A 21,517-nucleotide genomic window follows, 5' to 3' on the forward strand; every position below is an offset into this window, starting at 1 on the left:
TTCTCGCGTGTCGACCATGTCCGCACGATATTTCTAGTTATCGCGAAGTTGTCACAACAATGTCACATTCTTAAGCGTTAGCAAATTGTGAAATTTACGTGCATAAAATTGCGAAAAACTATGAATTCTTATTTGCGGTGTTAAAAGGAACTTGAAAAACTCGAAGCAAACAGTTTGCATAGTTATTTCATAGCCCTTGCAACATCTAAAGACAAATATTAAGTGGTTGCAAAAAACATGGCGCCCACTCCGCTGCCACTGGAACAAATGCCCGGTGCGAATGCGGGCTATCTGCCAGCCGGACAGGAGGGAGGACCGCGCATCAATACCATGTCCATGTCAGTGCTGATCGATTTTATTATCCAGCGCACCTACCACGAGCTAATGGTCCTGGCCGAACTGTGAGTAGACCAGATCCAGTTGGTGCTGCGACACTGAAGTTCCCATTATTTATCCAACAGATTGCCACGCAAGACGGATATGGAACGCAAGGTGGAAATTTACGCATATGCGGCCCGCACGCGGCATCTATTCACACGGCTCAACGCTTTGGTCAAGTGGGGCAACTCGGTGTCCAAGGTGGACAAGAGCTCGCAGATCATGAGTTTTCTGGACAAGCAGAATATGCTATTTGTGGAAACGGCCGATATGCTGGCTCGCATGTCGCGCGAGACTTTAGTCCGAGCACGTTTGCCCAACTTTCACATACCCGCTGCCGTCGAGGTGCTGACCACGGGCACCTACAACCGGCTTCCCACTTGTATTCGGGAGCGCATTGTTCCGCCGGATGCCATTACGCCGGCAGAGAAAAGGCAAACGCTGTTGCGCCTGAACCAAGTCATACAGCATCGTCTTGTCACTGGGAAATTGCTGCCGCAAATGCGAGAATTTCGCATACGCAACGGACGCGTCACGTTCGAAGTGAAGCACGAGTTCAGCGTAGCCCTCACCGTCATGGGCGACAGTCCGAATGTGCCCTGGCGCTTGCTGGACATCGATGTGCTGGTTGAGGACAAGGAAACGGGCGGTAAGAGACTCCCAACCTACTTTATTCCCTTAACTAAACCAATGTTTTCTCTGTTGCCAATAGACGGAAAGTCGTTGGTGCATCCGCTGCAGGTCAACTATATACACCAACTGATACAGGCGCGTCTCGTTGAGAATCCCAACGCCTTGAGCGAGGTGTACAATTGCCTGCACTATTTCTGCCAGTCGCTGCAGCTGGAGGTGCTATATACGCAAACGCTCCGCCTGAATTACGAGCGTCTCGACGACAACAATATTACTGTGGAGGAGTATGTGCCTGGCGTTAAGCTCACGGTTTCCTATTGGCGCGATCTTAAGTCGGAGCTGGGCTACCGCCTGACGGTTCAATCGGATCCCAGCGAAATCGGTCGACCGCTAGTTGTGGTTCATGTACCCTCACTGGGCGCCAAGGAGTCCGCCGAGGTGGCTGATCGTGCCGTGCGCTCGGAGCATCTCTCCATGGAGCGCCTGATCGTGCACACCGTTTACATACGTTCCGTGTCCCGCTTAAGTGATCTCAAGCTCGAGTTTCAGGCCTTTCTCAAGGACGTTGACTGTGAGTGTAAATGTGTATTCAGTTGTTTTGGCCTATTTTTATTTGGGTAGCCTTTAATGCAATTACTGATATTTTTCCCTTAATTTTTTAGTTAATCTGCAAGGCACACCAGCTATTTTGACGGTGCCCGTACTGTCGCCCTGCTTGCGCGCGGAGCAAATTCACATAACAATAGACACGCACACAGGCATGTTCCGTTGCCATGTGCCTAAGCACTTGGATTGCCCCATTACGGAAGAGATGCAGGACTGTTTGAATACGGATCGCAGCAAGCTTCCAGCACTGCTGTCGGAGTTGCGATATTGGATCACTCATCGGCGCTGCGAGAAAACGCTACAACATCTGCCCGCTACGGCCACAGAGACGTTGCCCTTTCTCACGCTGCCCGAGCAGGAGCTTCTGCAGCCGGGCCGTCACAAGATCTATGTGAAGCTGCATCGTCACCCTAACATTATTCTGGTAAGTAAATATAAAATCGATGCAAGCAGCTCAATCGAAGCTCTTTTCCTACTTTCAGGTGGTTCAATTGAAGGAGAAGCCTGCCATGCCCAATGAGATGGAGTATACGTTTCATCTGGGTTTTGTCGTCTTTCAAAAGGACGAAAACGATGTTGTGGATGACTCGGCTAAGCAACTGGTCTCCATTGTAGCTCAACCGCCATCAGAGATTCCCAAATTGTACACTAAACTGATGCGTCTCATCGAGTTTGACACATTTGTGGCCACCCATGGACCCGGCACAGAGGTCGATGGTGAGTTTCATTTTATCCTACTAGCGTACAGTTGATAATTGTCATACGCTTCCAGCAGAGGTATCACCGCATAAGCGTAAATCAAATGGCGACATTCTGGCACCGCCTGCCAAGCAGCAGAAGACCATTTTTCCGGCATATTTCATACCGGAGCTGGCGCATGTCGTGGCCATGTGTGATGAGAAGATACCATTCCTCAATCTGGCACAGACGCTCGCCAAGTACCGCATACCGCATAGCGGACTGCAAGTGGAGGCGAATGCCACCTCGCTGGTGTTAAAGATACTGGCTCTGCCCCAGCCAGGCACCAACAACCAGGCAACGACAGCAACTGGCGAGCAGAAGCCAACGCCCGCACCAAGCACGTCGTCAGCGTTGCCCAAGATCGAACCTCATGTCTGGGACGATCTAATGCGCCGCGTTCTGTCTATTTCGGTGCGCTCGCAGACCAACAAGAATAGTCAGGTGCGCATCTGGGTGGTGGAATTTGTGTTCTACAGCACACCGCTGCAGAGTACCCATCAAAAGGAACTGGGCAGTCGTCGCACAATCAACCTAACCTACGAGCAGGCCAATCATGATTTTTCCAAAACGGTCGAGGATTTGCTTAACGACTGGTCCAAGATTGTCTACCTATACACACTGGTTTACGATTTTGCCGAGCAGCTGCGCAACAGTAAGTGCCGACTATTCCTGAGCTTAACTACTTTATTAATTTATATAATTATTTATACAGAGCGACTGAGCCTGGGCGATATGCTGGTGGTCAAATCCTATACGTACGCCAACTTGCTGCTGGGCTATGGACCCAAGAAGGAGGTCACCTGTAATATTTACTGGTCTGTGCAGTCGCACGGCTTTCGCCTGACCTTCGTGGGCGGCATATCAGCTGTCAACGCGCACTCCATGATGCGTGACCAGTTGGCTCAGCATCTGAATCAACAACATAGTCTCACGACCATAGCTCACATACTACACGAGACCTATAATCCCATGAGCTCCATAGCCAAGCTGCCTGTGCTGCCCCTGCTGGGCATACCGGTGAGCATTGAAGCATATATATGTTATATACTTGAATATATATATAACACCAATTTAATTTACAGCGCCCACAGGTGCCCGTGCTGTCGTTCTGCATGCTGCCACAGTCGCCCTGCCTGATGCGTTTGACCTACCAGGCGGTGTATTGCTTGGAGCTGCGTTTCCGCGCCAACCGACTTGTCTCAATACGCGATGGCGCCAGCAGCCGTTTCGAACGCAACGTCATCGAGGAGTTTACGCCCATTCAGGGCCTCAAGGCCTTCTTGTCCAAGTATGTGGATGAGTCTGCCGTTTACAGAGGTCGTGCGCCGCATGACGATGACAATCCGCTGTCGCCCATGGGCCTGGAGGATAATTTTGGCGGTCCGAGCAGTGTGACTGGTGTGAGCGCGGGTGGATCTTCGCCGTTCTTGGGTGCCGGCATGCGTGGTCCACAGTCTCCACGGGATAGTGGTCTGCGCTTTCCCGCACCCCATACACCGCCCTCCAGCTCAAATCCGCACACACCGGCCAGTCCGCATCCCAGCGCGGGCGGCGGCGGCGGCGGTGGAGCTCAGAGTCATGCCAATTTTAACCTGACATCGCCACCAGCACCGCATATGCCGCATCCGTCACCTGGCGGACTGATGCCCTCATCGCCGCTGAATCCTCAGCCCAGTCCGCACATGGTGCACAGTCCGGGACCCAATACGCTGTACATGCAAAGTCATCAGGATTCGCCTTTTACAGCCATGTCGCCGGCAAACAACAATTGGCCGGGATCGCCCAGCATGCCGCGTCCTTCACCCCGGCCTGGACAGAGTCCAGAGCATAAGAGCACAGGTGGCGGTGGCCCAGGTGTGGGCGCTGCCGATCGAAACGTCACCCGCGGCACACTCAACCGGCCCTGGGCTGGCGCTGTGCCCACGCTGCTAACGCATGAGGCACTCGAGACGCTGTGCCGTCCCAGTCCGCACCCTAACAAGGACATCAATGTAGCCGACATGAGTCCACTTGAACGGTTTTTAGGCTGCGTTTACATGCGCCGTCAGCTGCATCGCAACATCCAGAGCGAAGAGACATTGACGGCGCTCAACTCCACGGAACCGGGCGTGGTGCTCTTCAAAGTGGATGGTCTGCAGTGCCAAGTGATGCTCAACCAGCTGCACATGCAGTCGCTGCATCTGAAGGTTACTCAACTGCCACCCATGCCCGACAAGCCCACCTTCCAGCTGAGCCCCGATGATCTGCTGGTCATCGAGCAGTACTTCGATACGCGGGTCGCTGCCCCGCCGTATCGTCCTAATGCGCTGCACAGCATCTGCCGATTGTTGAACCTGCCCGGTCATGTGCTTAAGGATTTCGTGCAGATTATGCGATTGGAGATGAAGCCCGAGCTTGGCGGCGATCAGCTCAAGTGGACCGTGCAGATGTGCATGCGCATGTCGCCCTCGGCGATGCCAATTGTGCCCATTGGTAGTGCCTGCGTGGTGCTAGGCCGCATGAAGATTCTGTTCTTCTTGCACATCACACGTATACCGTACAACGGCAAGGACTGGAAGGACAGTCCGTCCCTGGTGCTACCCATTGTCCACGACATTGCCACAAATCTCACCCAGGTGGCCGAGCGGCGGGAGCAGGTGCAATCGCCCACAATGTCCGCTGCCAGCGCGCTGTTGCGTCGCTTTGCCGACTTCGGTGTGCAGCAGAATCAGTGCTCCCTCTTTCCGGCCGTCACAGAGCTGCTAACCAATCTGCAAATTACCACGGATCTGCCGCCGCCGCCGCCCAATCAGCCCATCGGGCCGCCTGTAGGCGTTGGCGTGGGCGTGGGTGTGGGCGTTGGTGTTGTGGGCTCTAGCCCAAATACGATGATGCCCATGCAGCAGCTGCAGCCGCAGGTCGGACATGGGCCGCAGCTTGGCCCGAATCCTGGCGGTCCGCAGTGATGAAGGCGCAAGCGCCGCGCCTCCTCGCAGCAGCCATGAGGCGGCATCCTGGCGCAATTGCGACCAACCCACTGAACACACACACACACATTCACTGATATACACAAATTCCCAATCATCATCCGATTATTTATTGATTAATACGAGACAAGTTTCAACATTCACTTGCGATAACATGCGACGAGAGTCAAAATCAAGATCAAGGTATATATCCAGAATAAACAATATACAATACACAATTATTGTAAAAAATAATCCACTAAGTACATATGTAATAAATCACTAACTAACTGTAAAGCTAACTACTCTACTCGTAAGAGCTGTCTTATATAGGTTTTCCTTCTTTCTTTCTTTGTAGCTACATCGTTTATCACATGTGCCAGCTGTCTGGAGGTGTCGAGCGTTTCTGTGACTCCGAGGTTAGTAAATATGGTTGTAGTTAATATACCCTTGCTGTGATTTAGCAAAAAACAAAAAAAACATAAAAGGTAACAAAAATCCACGTGGATAGGTGGAAAATGTGAAAATGGTACAACGGAAAATCAATATGCTTGAAACGAATTCACGGCAGCGCGAGGAAAATAGGCGTAAAACGAATAGCCTGATTTAAAAAAACACGCAAAGCCTATAAATATTAGCTAGTATAAGATTTAAATCGAAATCGTATGCTGAGCTCCTATCCTATTTGTGCGCAAGGGTATAAAAGATTCGGCCATGCCGAATTTAATAACTCTTCAAACTGCTTTCGTTTTTGGCTTGATTGCTGCTGCACCTGCGCTCCACATGTTGCGGCTCACTACTGTGCCACGATCTGAGTGTTGTCCAGTTGGGTGGTCAGCTCGGTGATGCCTTCCTCCTCGTCGGAGATGAGATCGACCCAGTAGCGGAGCCGCTTGCTGCGCAAGTAGCTCGCCGAGTTGTCAAAGACAACAGTGTCTGTTAGATAAGATGAGAGCAAGAAGTTGGAGTAATCCGGCAGCTGGGGGACTAGACTTACATGTGGTATTGGGTCGCGTGGAGATGAAGCCCGCCTCGTCCATTTCGTTGGAGTAGACGGTGCCGAGGGGCACTTCGCTGCGCTTCTCGCCCGTCAGCTCATCCACGCTGTAAATGCCGAACTTGATGTCGTAGTCGTGGGTGCGGAAATTCCACGAGAGCAGCTGCTGCTCCACCTGGCCATTCACCTTGAAGTTCAGCTTCAGCTTGTCGCCCTTTGGCACCTGGGCCTCGGTAAAATTCTTATCGCTCTGCTGGCTGCTCTGATCGATGTACAGCTCCTCGGGCAATTTGCCGCCCCAGATCATCAGGGATTTGCACTTCGGATCACCGAGCTTGTCAACGAGCTGACCACCCCAGCATTTAGGAAACTTCTGGGGATCAACGTGCGAGAAGAGCTGCTGCTGCCACTTGTCCGATCCGGATTTATAAATATGAATCTTGCTGGTCGTGTTCTCGTCCAGAAACTTCTTGACTATGTTAAAGGCCACCGAGAACAGTTTCGGTGCATTGATAATGTAGCAGCACTTAAGCAGCTCCGGAAAGTTGGCCTCATACTGCTTCACCGACGAGATGACGCATTCGGCCGCTGGTCGCCAAGCGAACTGCTTCAGGTTCATCGCCTCACAGTCAAAGAAGACGACCAGCTGGCGTGCCTTCCAGCCGTGCTGCAGGCTCTGCTCGTAGGCGATCTTCATGAAGCGCTCCAGCAGCAGCACCAGATACTTTTGGAACTCGAAGCGCGTCACGCAGTGCATCATGCCCCACATGTCAAAGTTATAGAACGGACAAACGATCACTGTGGGCGATGCTAGAGTGATTTCCAGTTTTATATTAAGGAGAGTTTTTGTCACATACCTGGCGAACCTTCCTTGTCGTAGCCCATGATGCCATAGGGCAGATATTCGCGTAAGGCTTGCGGCGCATCCCACTTCTCAATATTGTCCACATTCCACATGGCGCGCGTCTTGAGGCACTGCGCAAAGATAAACATAAAGAGTTTGGATCTGTTAAATATTACAGCGATACTTACGGCTTTAAGCATTTTCTCTGCCGCATCCAGGTTCCATTTGCGTGCTGTAGAAAGAGAAAGGGAGAGAGTTAACTGGGGATTCCTTGGTTCCACAACTTCACCCACCTCGCAGCCAGCGTAGCAGAAAGTAATCATCATGCGTCTCGTTCAGCTCGGGGCTCATTACCTTGCGGAACTGCAATTGTGATTAATCAATTGATACACTTAGAAAAGTATTTCTAAAATCCGAGGCAAGTCCCCAACAACCTTGAATTGAGCTAATTTATGTTCACACTTTCTAATCGGTCTATAAGCCCTAATCTTGGCCGTTAGCTAAACCGTAAATAATGCGTATCTCAAAGTCAATTGATCGACAATCGCAGTCTTAACTTTATTTTGCTTGTGGCCTGAAAAGTCGTTAGCCTTAATAACTGTGAATTTAGACTTGCATCAATGCCAATTTGCTAATACCCTATAATTAAGCGGCGCGAGGTGTACCCAATCGATGCATGCCAATTTAAATAAGCTGTATTTCCCACGCGTGGGGTATATATCAATATTTAAATCGCGGATACCAGTTTAAATACCCTACGTGTTATAGGGCGTGGGGTATGCTGATGCAGCTTAAGTGAAATTTTGACCATAATAAAATATTCTATGTATGATATGATTTGGTGCGATCTATAATAAGAACTATCAGTCTAATAATGATCTCACTCTACTTATAGGAATCTCAGGAAATTTCGTCTGGAAAAATTCTATATGGCACATATATTTAGAAGCCCCTAACAGGATTACTCTTGCATAAAATTATAAAGAAAATCGATCTAAAAGTTGGCCAAGGTAAGGTAATTTTAAAATTCAAATTATTTCTGAATGGCTTAAAATATTTATGGAAATATTTTTAAATAGTTGAAAGTGTTTCGTAATTGTTCGTCAGGATACTTAGTTCAGTCTGTTTCCCAAGTATGGTCACCCTTTTGAAATTAACTTTTCTTTCTACACATAGTAACTTTTTACAGGGCAACTTCAAGTCGCCCAACTGCTTTCATCTCACTTGCCAAACAGCTTCTAGTCAAGGCTTTGAATTCATGCTTTAAAACTGTGACTCAGCAAATTGATTATTTTTGATTCAAGTTCAATCGAATTAACATCAGAGCAGAGAATTTAACTGCATTTTATTGAAATTGTGAAATTGTTAACTGAAAACGAACCGCTAAATCGTGTAGATTCTTTTGCTTAGTGTTTAATTTATGAATTATTCGATAAATGCAATTGCACAATACTTTATGTCCATATAACTTACATGACGTTTCGTGTTTTGACTGTTTAATTGAGCGCCAAACGAGCCGCGAAAAGTGCGGGGTGTATTAACCACAGAGCTAGGCAAATACTCGACAATCGCTTGGCTTAAAGCTGCTTAGCTTGGCTAAGTTTAGTTCAGGCCACACTTGAAATTCAATAACGAGGCCAGCTGCCAGTTTTGAGTTGTTTTTTTTGTATTTCTATTTTTTTTTTTCATTTTCGGGCTTGAACTGCAGGCCAAGCTGCTTCTTTTTGTTGAGACGTGGTCATTTGGCTTTTCATAAGTCGACAGAGGGAGGGAGGGGTTGGCTGAGGTACTTGGCGGGGTTTTCATTAGCGCTGAGCATTTTTGGTTAACTTCCTCATAAGTCAGTCGCCTTGCAGCTGCCTACTGCCAAGTTTGACGCGTTCTTTTGTTTTTCTAAGCGGCTTGACCAAGTTTCTAAACAGTCGACAGCCAAACAAAATAAAGGTAGTTGTAAAAAAGGAAGGCTAAGAAAACAATTTGCTATTGAATGCTAACTGCTATTAAGCACCAAAAATTTAAGACTTAATTGGTAAGGAATTGAATGGAATATTTTTACTTATACAATAATTTCCCATGGGGAAAGTAAAAATTACTCATTCAACCACATTCCAATTAAATGAACAAAGTATTTTCATTCCATGCATTCATTAGTTGGGGAAAGATGTGCTTAATAAAGCTAAATATTATTACAAACACATAATTTATATTTAAACTTTAGCTTTTGACAGACAAATGATATATTTGCATTTCAGCCTTGAACTACAAGCATTTCATAGCAATCGAATTTTATTTATTACTATGCACAACTTTATTTAGAGTCCATGAAAGTGGCATCACTTGCCAATTATTTTCCAGCTGTTATGGAATATCCTACAGTCTTTCTAACTGTCAATTCTCGAATAGTCTTGTCTATATATGCAAATTTGGCCAAAGCAGAGCCCTTGACTGCTGGCCTTTTGCCCATTCGTTAGCTCCTTGGTTTTAATCAAATATTGAAAGTATTCGCTTGACTATCTTACTCATTGGGTCTTTCCGTGCCAAGAAACCAGTTGTTGAAAGCAAAGACAAGAGTAGAAAGCGTCAGACTAGGTGATACCCTGTAACCAGACCCTTATTGCCTCTGAATATATTAGTATGGAATTGAATGGCCCAACTAGCGACTTTCGTATCTTCCAGCTCTAGTATCTCTCAGGTGCGTTTAAAAGTTTGGGAGCTGGAGAAATGGTAGAGTCATCGGGAAAAGTAAATAAATATGCATGGAAATCGATATTTATCGAATGTGGAGAAGTAGAACAATCGGAAAAATTCAATAAGCAATAAAGTATTATAGTATCCAGAACTTATATTTCCAATTCTCAGAAAGACGGTCGTCTCGTCTGTTGCTGCTGTTACATACATTCGCACATATCCAATATACCCGTTCTTACACATTTGCAATTGGTTCAGGGTGTACGCAAAACAGAACTCATTAGCACTTTGTAAGCAGCTAACAGAACATATATACATATGTATGTATCAGATATATGTGCATGTTTTCGAATTGTTCGGTTAATCTTACTTCGCACTTGGTCAAAGGTTCGCTGTGACAAATCACTTTTGTGATTAGTTAATGTCAGTCGTAATTGCGTTTGCCCTGCCATGAAGTGACATTTATAATTGTAGCACTTAATGCGCGATATGGCTGAAGGGAGGGGTTACAGCTTTTCGGTGGAGGGGGGAAGGGTTTACCACAGTCAATCTCAGAAAACATCTGCTAAGAATTCAGTCAAGGCAACAAGTGGCTTAGTGGGTTACGACTTGGACTTTAACCGGTTCGTTTTCCGTTACTTTTTTTTTTTTTTGTTGTTTATTTGGATAAATTTTGTGGGTCGTTGGCACGGCTAAGTGGGCGTGGCGTGGGCTGGCTCTATGCAGATTTGCTGGCCCAGACAGCGTTTTCCGAGCCGAGAACAACAACGTCAACAAAGCGCAACAGCTGCCGCATCGAGTGCATTGGCCAGAACAAGTTGTTGTTTGTCTTTGCGCCCAGACGCTGCACAGTGTCGCAGTTGCATGCCAAAAATTGGACACTGTTTATTATTATTGCCATGCTGGCAGCACGCTCCATCGATTAGCTGGCGATAACTCGAACTCTTTTGAGCGCATTTCAAAATGCGCAATTAATCATATGCTCGGTTTGTTTTTATTTTATCGCAAGGCCAAAGAAACCCGAGGAAGACATAATGTATGTTTACGTTAGTCCGTTTGTGTTTAGCTATTTCGTAATGTAGTTTAAAACGGTGAAACCTGTTTTGTTTTTAATAATAATTCCGACTTTTAATCAGAAGCTGTTTAAAAAATATGCATTTATTATGTATATCATCAAAGTGTACGCCCACGCACAGCGTAACTTTTGCACCAATGTGCAAGCGTGTAATAGATATTTCAAGAGAGAGCGAGAGTGAAATAGAGTGAATCTCAAGCAATAGCCGCTAGGAGGCGCCTCATTCGCGCTCTCGTTTAATTAACGCCCGCCACTCTCACCTGTTCCAATGTTTTGCGTTGTTCAGCGCTGATTTCGGGCAGTGGACCAGACATTATGTATTTAATTTATTTAATCAAATTTGTTAAAATGTTGCCAATTCGGTTTTTTATGCATACACACACACACACGAGCACACAAAAACGCCAATTTCTTCTTTTTTTTTCGGTTATTGTGTTGTTGGGTTCACACGCAAAAAATGTGATGATGCTTCGGTTTTTTCGCTTTTTTGGCTTTGACTTTGGCGTTTTGCTGGCTTAAAAATAATAACAATAAAAACTTTCTACGCTTGCGTAGCTCTTGTTGTTGTTGTCGTTGTCGATCTGGCCAGTTGCATATTTTGAACGCAATTATTTTGTATTTTGTTATTTAACTTTAGCCTCAACACAGGCTGACCCTCATCTGAGCCGGTTAATAACAATAATTACAAAAGGCAACAGTTGCACGCACTAAACACAAGATGGCGCCAATTTGACTGTCAACGTTTGTCTTTTGTGTTTGTGTAATGAATATATGTTTGTTACACTGATAAACAGTCGCCGGAACTGAAGCGAACGGAACTTAAAACTCCCCCAATGCGTTGTGTTTGGCGAGCGACGACAAACTGAGCCGAAATTTGACGCAGCTTTGCTACTTAAAATGCTCCCATTGCCGCTCTCTTAGCGGCGAATCGGCGCGTGTCGAGCCAAAAGAGCGACGTCGGCGTTCTTTTGCACTCAATTGTTGCTCTCTCTCGCTCTCATGCTCTCTCATGCGGGTGCGCTAATGCAGTGCAAATTGTCTGTTTTGAATATCAATTTCAATTATATATGAGGCTTTCTCTAAAGTAGGGTATAACTATATTATCTCGAAACATGCCACATTACTGTACCCATTCTTTAGGAGAACAACTAAGTTCAGATGGGGGCAGTTCGCCCCCTTGCTTTGCATTTATTTACTATAAGGTACTTGGGGCTTTTTATCAGCAAAGATTGCAGTTTATTGGCATTGCTTATGGAAATATTTCTGCCTATGCGCGTTAAGTGCGCTACTTTATTTTTTCGGTTATTGGTATTTGTTTTTTGCGCGTCGAGTGCGTTTGCTGTATACCAACAAACATTTGCTTAACCGATAAGATAAGCAATAAAAGTCCATTTGAACCAGTCAGCAGTTCGCCATGACCGATTACTGCAGTTTATGTTATCTCAATCAGCTGTTTGAGCAACTTCAAAAAAAATGCAGAGTATCTGACAATTTCGTCATTTCGTAGATAAAATTGTGTCTCCTTCTAAAGGTTCTAGCAGCATAAGGATTTCGAAAATGAACACCAGAAAGCGTTAAATAAACATCTGGCGCTAAGTATGCAACACTTTTTGTTATTAAAAACGAACAATAGATGGCGATGTCAATTAGAATATACAGTGAAGTGGTTCGCGTTATGAACAACAGATGTCGCTAGCTTAGGCTGATTGGCGCGAAATAGAAATTGTTTAAATCAAACGGTCAACAGTTTAATAAAATAACATTATATTGAAATGTGACTTCGAATATATTATCATATTGTGCATTGCCATATTTCGGCATGGGTATTTAATCTTCAATGAAAAGAAAAAAACTTTATTTGCTCGATTTTTTGTTATTTATTATCTCGTGCTATGCAATCCAGAGCACAGACCGAATAAATCTTAAAGTGTACACAAAGTGTGCTTATTTTTAGTTGAACCTAACTACTTGTTATTCTGCATGACTGATTATTTTGTTTGTGGCCTCAATATATCCTGTGGCTACTGAAACGATCGTCTGCTGAAAATAGCGCAATTCATAGTATTTTAATAATCATAAATAGAGGTGCGAATATTTATTTGCCAATTGCTGGCATTGATTTGTGTTTTCGCCATGGGAAATGATTTGATTTCCCGAACAACAGACCCATCACCTACACCCAGTCAGCTGACGGGGCCACCCTCATAGCGATTGCCCTCTGGCTGCCTCCTATCCCAACTTACCTTGTGCCAGTGCTGCATATGGAATCGTTTATTCGCACTTGGGGCAGAGAATTTACTACTTTGCGTCACAGAAATGCCAAAACTTAATAATTCAAAAGTACATATTGAATAATAGGTTTATAAAAACAAACAATGCTCTCCTCGGACAGAGACGCCAACACATGATAGGCGTAAAATTTTATGAAATTGTTGAAATCCTTAACCGGCCATTAGCGAGATTGCAAATTTAAATTCCTGCTGCCAGAGACGTTGGACAGCGGAGACCATGGCATAGGCCAGCTTCTGCGGATTACCAGATTAAACATAATCGAAAATTCTATTAGAGATTTACATAGCAATAATAATGTACATACATATTTCAACACAATGTTGTTATTCGCCAGGCATCAATGAAATCTATAACAAAAACATTCGAAAACCCAACGACAGGCGGAGGCTGGGGCCGGAGAGGTGCAGAGGTGCGAACGCGCATATCAACACCTGCAGCACATAGAAATCTCTGGAGCATGCTATCCGACCTATTTGCCATAATGCCGAATTAAGAATTCCAATTTCTTGATAACTTTCAAGCACTTTCTGTACATTGAGCCTCTTTACCTGGCCCATTGATTGCCAAGCATCAAATAGCCATCGCATACGTTGATTTAGATTAGTTGAGGTCGATGAGAATTTATCTATGCTCAGTTTTATTTTCTCCTTTTTGTTTTGGGTAGTTTTTAGCGCGTGGGTGCGCAGCGAAAACAAGGCGCAATTCACGATAAATACTTGCAAATAAATAAGCTGCCAGACAAAGTACAATAAAGTTGCCCATTTGCCCACCATTTGGCCACGCCTCCAGCAACCCGCACGCTGACGTTGCTGCTGCCAAGTCAATCAACCAGCGATGCCAGTTGCCAGCGATTGCTGCCCCCTCGCAGCTACTTTTAGCGTTTTGCACTTGAAATTGCTAGAAAAAAAAAAAACAACATTCAAATTTGTCGACCACCCGCAGGCACACGTTCGCGCCACCCTCCTGGCCAGGTAAGATCTGGCTAAGGATCTACGTCATGGGCCGCTCGATGATGCAGTCGTGTTCATATTCAAGTCATAAACGCGCAAAAAGTTTGTGTAAATAAAGCGGCGCCTCCCGCCTGCCACGACGCATTTGTGCCTCATGACGTACTGCACGGACTGCCCCACGTGACGTCACGGCCAAAGCATCATACATAGCCCGGCCAGGTGCGCGCCCCCTTCCAGCCATACTCCTGTACCATTCTTCTTCATCAGCTTTCGTTTATTTGCATCCAGAAAAACTTATACGGAAAACCTATGAGAAACTGTTTCTATTTTTGGGCGATTGCACGAGTCAATTTCCAATTGGCGCCAACATAAACAAACACGAACACGAACTGAATTAAACAGCAACAGAATCGAATTGTAGACTTAATAAGATGCTATTGTTGTGACTATGACGAGGATCCTACTATTGGCCATCAGGTGTACGTACTCTATGTACTTCCCTCTGACATCAGGGGGTCGTGCGTACAGCTGGGTTGTTCCCATGCTTCCGAATGCTTTGATTATTAATCAATAATGTTAAATGATGGGCAATTTGTTGTTAAAGGTGAATAACTCAGTGAGTCGCACTTCTCGCGAAATAACTTTTCATTTTCGCTGCTCTCTGTTATTTTCTTGGAATTCAAGTCTTGGTTTTCGACATATTGGAAAAATGATTTTGGCGAAACATTTTCGTTTTCCTGTTTAAATTTGAAATTCTTCAGGTGATCCACAATTTTCTTTGGATTGACCAAAATTAAATGCCCTTGCAGACATTTAGCAGAAGGGCTATTTATTTTACGAATATATTATTTACCTGGCCAAGCAATGCTGTTTTAATGCTATAGCTCAATATTCAAACCATTTGATTTGAACAAAATATTGAATTAATTTTAGCTATTCGTCTTTGTTTCAAAGTCGTCAAGAAACAAAGTTGTTCAAACTATCAAAAGTAGAAATTAACTTTAGCTGTTCTGCTGATAAAAGTTAAGTTAGAATCTGTTGCACAAACAATTCAAATAAAATTGAATTTGCAATTTGCAGTAAATATATCTGCGAACATTTTCCTTTTGGACACTTTGGACTCTTTTTCGAGCGAACAGTTGAGAAATGAGTCACCCTTGTCAGAGCTGTGCCTGCTACATTGCAACCACTTCAGAAATTCCTTTGCCTGCACGTTTCCAAAGAAATTCAACGTTTCTTCAAAGCCAAATATGTAGACACGCTTTTGTGGCGCGACACAGGAGCAGCACGTGTCCTTGCATGCCAGTCAGGGATATTCACTTGGAGCATTTCCATTGCCATTCCCATTTCCCCTGGAACTCAGCACAGTTCCCATTACTTTGCTGAATGCCCCTTCAAGTTGCAATCTCATGATGTGCGTGCAGTTGCGCCTAATCCGCGTTTTAGTCGCCGGCGTTCGTCGTTTATCCTGGCCTGGACACGGAGCTGGGGCCAAAGCCAGCCCAGACATAGGCGGAAACTGTTGCTCATTCTCTCCCTGTTGGTCATGATGAGGCGTATTCCTGCTTCCTGCTTGCTTTTTGCTTTGACAAACAAATTAATAAGAAAACGAGGGCTGAACTAGGCGGCGCTGTATTGGGCTGGGCTGGGTTGGGCTGGTCTTCCGATCCGGTCTGGCATGTTACCCCCGTCGCAATGCTGTTTGCCTGGTCATAATACGCGTAATTTTGCCCTTTTGTAAGCAAATGGCTGGCAAACTGATGCCCGGCCAGAGGCGGGCAGCACGACCGAGCAGCACCCTAACCAGAGAGCGAACGTTGCGGGTTTGTCCTTGATGCCAATGCTCGACATAATGACTTTTGATTACAGCGCCATTAAGCGCGACCCAAGGATGTGGCAGCTCCTTGTACATCTGTTTGATTTTGGCTTTGTGTGCTCGGCTGGGCAGGGATTACGCCTGCTCGCTAGAGTTGTGCTTACTAGTGCCAGGTTGACTGAACCAGCTAAGTAGTTCAATTTGTGACTGAGCGAACTAATCTTTCGAGCTCTGTCATTCATATGAACCAAACTGGAAGCATGACATTAACTTAACGACCAAGGGATTTTTGAACTATTAACAAATGATGGGGTTCATGAACTGCTAAAGGATGATGAGACTCGCGAATTACTGAAAAAAAAAACAAAGAAACTTGTGAATTGCTGACAGATTAAGGGAACCACGAACTACTGAAATATGGGACTCGTGAGCTGCTTAGAGATGATGCGATGATGAACTATTGACAAGCAATGGGACTAGCATGACTACTGAAAGATTGAGAGAGACATGAACTACATATAGATTGTGGGACTCTTAAACTACTAGCAGATAATGGAAATTTTGAACTAATGAACGCATTAGGAAACTCATGAACTAGTGAAAAATTAAGTCGGGTACTGCTAAATGGGACTCGTGAAATTCTGAACAATGTACTGTTATGTGAACTACTAAACGACTTAGGGACTTTTGAACTACTAACAAATTATGGTATTCGTGAACTGATTTAGGATGATGAGACTCGTGCACTACGGACAGCTTTAGGGACTTGTGAACTGCTATAATATATTATGGCACTCGTGAACTGCTGAACGACTAAAGCTTTCATGAACTCATGCACTCATAGACATGGCTCAAGTGAACAACATATTAATTATGGGATTCATGAACCGCTGGCATATGATGGAGGTCGAAAAAATCTGAATTACAAGTTGTTCAGTTGTTCGGTTCATTAGTTCAGTTGAACCAATTGTGAACAATTTGGGGCAACTCTGTTGGTCTGCGCTCTGCTTGGTCGCCGCAGGATGTCGCCGGCTCGTAAATATTACCCACTGTGCATGGGATAAGCCGCATTAGACGCAATCCAATTCAATCCATTCAAAATGGCAAATTGCTTCGACTCGCATAACACGCACACGCACGTACATATACCCAAATGAATTAATGCGTATAGTTCAATTACGGTAATGTCAGGCCCGCCCCCATTGTCCCGCCCCGCCTTAAATGCTTGCCCCTTGCGTTTAACTGAATTGCGTTTTAAGTGACCTTCAGCAACGATTTTCTTACTCCAATTTTTTTCTCTCTTTCTTCTTGTGCTGCTGCGTCGCAGTTAATTTTCCAAGAATTGTTTATTGACATTCTGTGGCGCATTTTGCGTGCAGCAATTGATTGCCTTGTCATATGGTGCATGCTGCCATGGAGGCGACTCGAGCACAGTCAGGAGTCAGTTGCTCGTTGGCCTGTTGCCCCATAAATTAAGCAATTTCCTTCTTCGCCTTTTTCTTCAATAAACTGCACACGTTGCGCATACGCCGCGTATTGCTGCCCATTGCCAGAGTGATGCCCATCGCTCGACTTGGCCATCAATTTGGCGGGCTGACTGCGACTGGCTGGTGTCTTCAGCTGTTGCCCCGCCACCAGCAGGTGCTGTCCACCTCACCTGCTGTCGGCTGCCAAGCCCATCAACATGAACATCAATTTCAAAGTGCATTCGCCATGTTGCACAGGTCGCGACCACTTGGCACACTTACTCAGTTGGGGGTGCAGGTGTGTGTGCAGGTGGGTGTGTGTGTGTGTGTTGGGGGTGGGTCTGGGGCTTACCTTTGACGGGCGACCTTTTGCCATCCACGCTCGCATAATTCCTCACGGTCTTCGGGCTTCCACTTGGACTATAAATGCGCATGTAATCTTTACAAAAGTTTGCCATTTCGTGTTCTCTTGTTTTGGGGTGTGTCTATCCGCCCCCTTCTCATACCCCTCTCAACCTTAAGTCTTTTGGCAGTTACATTTGCAAGCTCTTCATGTTTAATGCTGTTTTTATTTTATTTTTGTATATATAATGTTTTATGTGCATTTCCATTGCCTTGTAATGGCGTCCATTTCGCAAGGAAAGTTTTGCAGCTCTTTTGAAAGTTGCACAACTTTTCGCCCAGTTCTCAAAGTTTTTGGTGTCAAAATCAATTTTACTGAGCAGTCGGAGCTTAAAAAGAACAAAAACAACAACAACAACAGCAAAGTAGTTCACCTGATGCTAATTACTGCCAGGTGAAATTAGCAGACTGATGGAAAGCAATTAGAAACAACTACGAAATGGGATTAGACAAGTCTGTGGCAAGGCGCTTTTCTTCAGCTTGAAGTGCGCCAAACTTCTTCAACTAATTTACATGGATTCAATGCGCAATGCAAATATTGATTGGCATTTCTAGCACAGACAGAAACTCAACTTAATGTAAAGCAATTAATTCAAGCATGTCCTTATACCTATGCCAGATGTTGATTTAGGGTAGATTGAATGTCAAGTGTGTAATGGTAATTGTGAGCTGGAGCTGAGCCTGTATTCTCCCGTGAATTCTATCTATTTTCTAGCAAACATCGTAACTCAACTTCATAAAGAATAACACGTCAATTGCTGAGTTAATAATTTGAAATGATTTTATTTCTTAAGATCCGAATCTTATATATAATTTGCGAGTTCCAGTCTGGGTTGTGATTGAGTCGAGCTTTCGTGTAGTAGATGCTACAGATTGGGTCGATTGTTTTTGCCTGTAAATAATAATTAAAATTTAATTTAATTATAATACCAAAATCATGCAATTTAACTTATCGGCTAACAAAAAAAAAAAGAACAATTCAATCATGGTAAACATATTGCATATTATTGCTGCTACTGCAAATAAAGCGCTTGCCACAAAATGTTGCAAAAATGCATTTACATTTGCTGCGATAAGCTATCAACTCCTTTCTGTTGACAGTCGCAAATTGAATTGACCCTTGTGGCGAGAACATGCAAATCAAAATTAATTAACATTTGTCAAATACCAAACGCATATTTAATAAACTTTATGCAAATAGTTGCAATTAAGAATTAAAATAAAAAAAAAACTACGTTTGCTGCGCAGTGATATATCATTAGCATTAAAGTCATTGCAAACTTGGCAGCATCAGCTTAAATTGCAGCTTAAAATTCATTGCAAACTTGGCAGCACTTGGCTTAAACGCATTGCAAGCTGTGCAGCGCTAAATTGAAATGCCACTTGGCAGCACTTACATAAAATGCATTGCAAATTTGGCAGCACTTTCATTAAATGCATTGCAAACCTGCTTAAAATGCAACTGGACTCCAACATAAATTTGTTGCAATTTGGCAGCACTAGCATAAAAGTCTTTGCAAAGATGGCAGTACTACAATAAAATACACTGCAAACTTGGCAACACTAGCGTAAAATGAATTGCAGCTTAAATTGCATTGCACAAGCAAAATATGCATTGCAAACTTGCCAGCACTGATTAATGAAAACAAAAGGCAGCTGATAACAGTTTTGTAAAAAGCTTACTATTTATTGACCTACGCTGCAAGCTTTCCACACTTGCACACAATTTTGATAGACACAATTAAAGCAGATAAATGGTTTTAATTTTAAAGATATATATTTGCTGCCTAAGCTGGTTAATAATTAAATTTGCTTTCACTCTTTGAATATAGATACACATTTGAGCTGCTGTAATTTATGGCATTTTGTTCGTTTTAAATTGCATTCTCCTGCACTTTGCAAGCGAACAAATGCCAGCATTTAATTAAACTGATGCGGCGCACAACACATCAATCAATCAATGCATCAGTGTCAATAGTGTCAATATAATAACACAGTGCACGCATATTTTGTTCGATTAATAATGCATTTTCGGGCTCATTTAAATTCAATTTTTCAAAATCTATTTATCATAATCTATCTAATGCCCGATTATAATGAACTCGCGCGTCGAGGCTGCAGTTGATTGCCGATTAAAATCAGAATCAGGCGCATCGTTGCCTTCAGCCCCTGCTCCCGTTTGGCCTCTCCCTGCACGCTGAGCCAAAACCACCTGCCCGCATTTGAGAGACCCCGAGACCGAGTGGCACAAGCAAGAACAACAAGAACAACAACTACAAAATCACACCTTGCGTCCTGTTCCTGTGCCCCTGCTTTCAGGCTTGTTGTGGCAGCGTCTTTGCTTTCTAGCCGGCGGCTGCTATTTGTAGGCAACTTGGCAAACAAAGTCCTTGGGCAGACATACACGCAGGCAGGACTCTTTTGCTATCAACTCAATCGCAATCGGCATGCATCAGGGATCTGTTTGCAACCTATCTGTTTGTGAACAACTCAAATTACCATTTCGATTCAGTTTTTAATGAGATTTGCCCGCTTTCATCTGCCACAGCAGAAACAGGCAGCAGCAGCAGCGTGTGCCAACGTCCTGGCTCTGCCTCTGCCTTTGCTGCTGCCTCTGTTTTTGCCTCTGCCTCTGCTGCAGGCACGAGTTATGGGCTTGTAATATCATTTTCCGGCAGTTAGTTTGTCTCACCCGGCAGCTGCGAATGGCGGCGGCCACGTTACAGTGCGTCCTTGTTGTATCCTATCAGACAGGACCAACATCGACTCACTTCTTTAGCTACATTTGTGACTATCGACTCAATTGCAAGCGCGCTTCAGTGCATGTCCTTCACACACACACACACACACACTCACTACACACAATCGCCCTCGTTTATGCTGCCTTCTTGGTGGACAGGTTAAACAGGAACAGCGTGTCCTTAATGCCACAGTTGTGTTGCCGCCAGTTGGTCGTATGAAATCAGTGAACCAATTAATGCCGCGCACCGATTCCGCCTTGTCCCCCCTCCATTGGGCAGGATGTCGAGGTCCAGTGTTTATTGTCCTGGCTCAGCTCCTGTTTTTATACCCTGAACCCATTAAAAATGGGTATAAGGGTATATTGTATTTGTCCAAAATCCAAATGGATGTAACAGGCAGAAGGAAGCATCTCCGACCCCATAAAGTATATATATTCTTGATCAGCATTAATAGACGAGTCGATCTAGCCATGTCCGTCTGTCTGTCCGTCCGTCCGTCCGTATGTATGAACGCACGGATCTCAGAACCAATAAGAGCTAGAGACTTAAAATTTTAGATGTAGGTGCTCCTAGTGCCTGCGCAGATCGAGTTTGTTTCCGATAATCGATAACTTACTCCGTTTCCAAGCAATCGATAAAAATCAATATGGATATCCTGTTTTTTGGGCAATTTTGGTAAGTCACGAAACATGATATGTTGCTTTTAAAATAGAATATATATGCATTTGATGAAGAGGGTTCAGGGTATCGCCTAGTCGGGAGCTCCCGACTAGAACCTCTTACTTGTTTTTTTTTTTTGTCCTGCGGCTCCTGCGCGTGTGCTTCTGACCCGTTAATGCCGCCAAATGTTTTTTTAAACACATTTATCCAAGCACAGCGCCGCTTCATTTGGCCTCTACAAAGTGCACCACAGAAACAAGTAAAAGTGATCTAGTAGGGCGTG

At 44.7% G+C, this 21,517-nt stretch overlaps 3 protein-coding genes across 5 annotated transcripts in view; 1 reads left to right on the forward strand and 2 right to left on the reverse strand.

Annotated features, from left to right (window-relative positions):
- Nucleotides 1-34: 34 nt before the first annotated feature.
- MED14 (mediator complex subunit 14) lies at nt 35-5,542 on the forward strand. 2 transcript variants are annotated; one of them, XM_002046445.4, is made up of 8 exons: nt 35-401; nt 462-1,027; nt 1,091-1,582; nt 1,674-2,041; nt 2,100-2,334; nt 2,390-3,010; nt 3,071-3,375; nt 3,441-5,542. In XM_002046445.4, the coding sequence occupies exons 1-8, from the start codon at nt 238-240 to the stop codon at nt 5,301-5,303; spliced, it is 4,614 nt and encodes a 1,537-aa protein (XP_002046481.1). In that variant the 5' UTR covers nt 35-237; the 3' UTR covers nt 5,304-5,542. The 2 variants fall into 2 exon arrangements, with proteins under 2 accessions (XP_002046481.1, XP_015031100.1); XM_015175614.3 differs by having other exon boundaries at nt 2,393-3,010; nt 3,441-5,315.
- LOC6622803 (SEC14-like protein 2) lies at nt 5,412-11,758 on the reverse strand. Its single transcript, XM_002046446.4, has 6 exons — nt 11,168-11,758; nt 7,438-7,507; nt 7,333-7,376; nt 7,158-7,275; nt 6,301-7,098; nt 5,412-6,239 (listed from the first exon to the last, which is right to left on the reverse strand). Exons 1-6 carry the CDS (start codon nt 11,219-11,221, stop codon nt 6,100-6,102), a joined length of 1,224 nt encoding a protein of 407 aa, XP_002046482.1. The 5' UTR covers nt 11,222-11,758; the 3' UTR covers nt 5,412-6,099.
- Nucleotides 11,759-18,592: 6,834 nt separating this feature from the next.
- SA2 (Stromalin 2) overlaps nt 18,593-21,517 on the reverse strand; it is a 92,680-nt gene continuing 89,755 nt past the window's right edge. For both annotated transcript variants that reach the window (XR_004303762.2, XR_004303761.2), the window contains one exon: nt 18,593-18,725. The gene's annotated coding sequence lies outside the window, so the exon portion shown is untranslated. The remainder of the gene's footprint in view (nt 18,726-21,517) is intronic.

Source organism: Drosophila virilis, chromosome 3 (assembly GCF_030788295.1).
Source record: "Drosophila virilis strain 15010-1051.87 chromosome 3, Dvir_AGI_RSII-ME, whole genome shotgun sequence".
NCBI classification, from domain to species: Eukaryota; Metazoa; Arthropoda; class Insecta; order Diptera; family Drosophilidae; genus Drosophila; species Drosophila virilis.

Excerpts from the sequence above, each read along its gene's own strand:
- MED14 (XM_002046445.4), top strand. The coding sequence starts at position 238 with ATGGCGCCCACTCCGCTGCCACTGGAACAAATGCCCGGTGCGAATGCG. Across the intron at positions 402-461 it reads CTAATGGTCCTGGCCGAACT|ATTGCCACGCAAGACGGATA; the intron begins GTGAGTAGACCA and ends TTTATCCAACAG. Across the intron at positions 2,335-2,389 it reads ACCCGGCACAGAGGTCGATG|CAGAGGTATCACCGCATAAG; the intron begins GTGAGTTTCATT and ends ATACGCTTCCAG.
- LOC6622803 (XM_002046446.4), bottom strand. The coding sequence starts at position 11,221 with ATGTCTGGTCCACTGCCCGAAATCAGCGCTGAACAACGCAAAACATTG. Across the intron at positions 7,508-11,167 it reads AACGCAAAACATTGGAACAG|TTCCGCAAGGTAATGAGCCC; the intron begins GTGAGAGTGGCG and ends TCACAATTGCAG. Across the intron at positions 7,377-7,437 it reads TCTGCTACGCTGGCTGCGAG|CACGCAAATGGAACCTGGAT; the intron begins GTGGGTGAAGTT and ends CTCTTTCTACAG.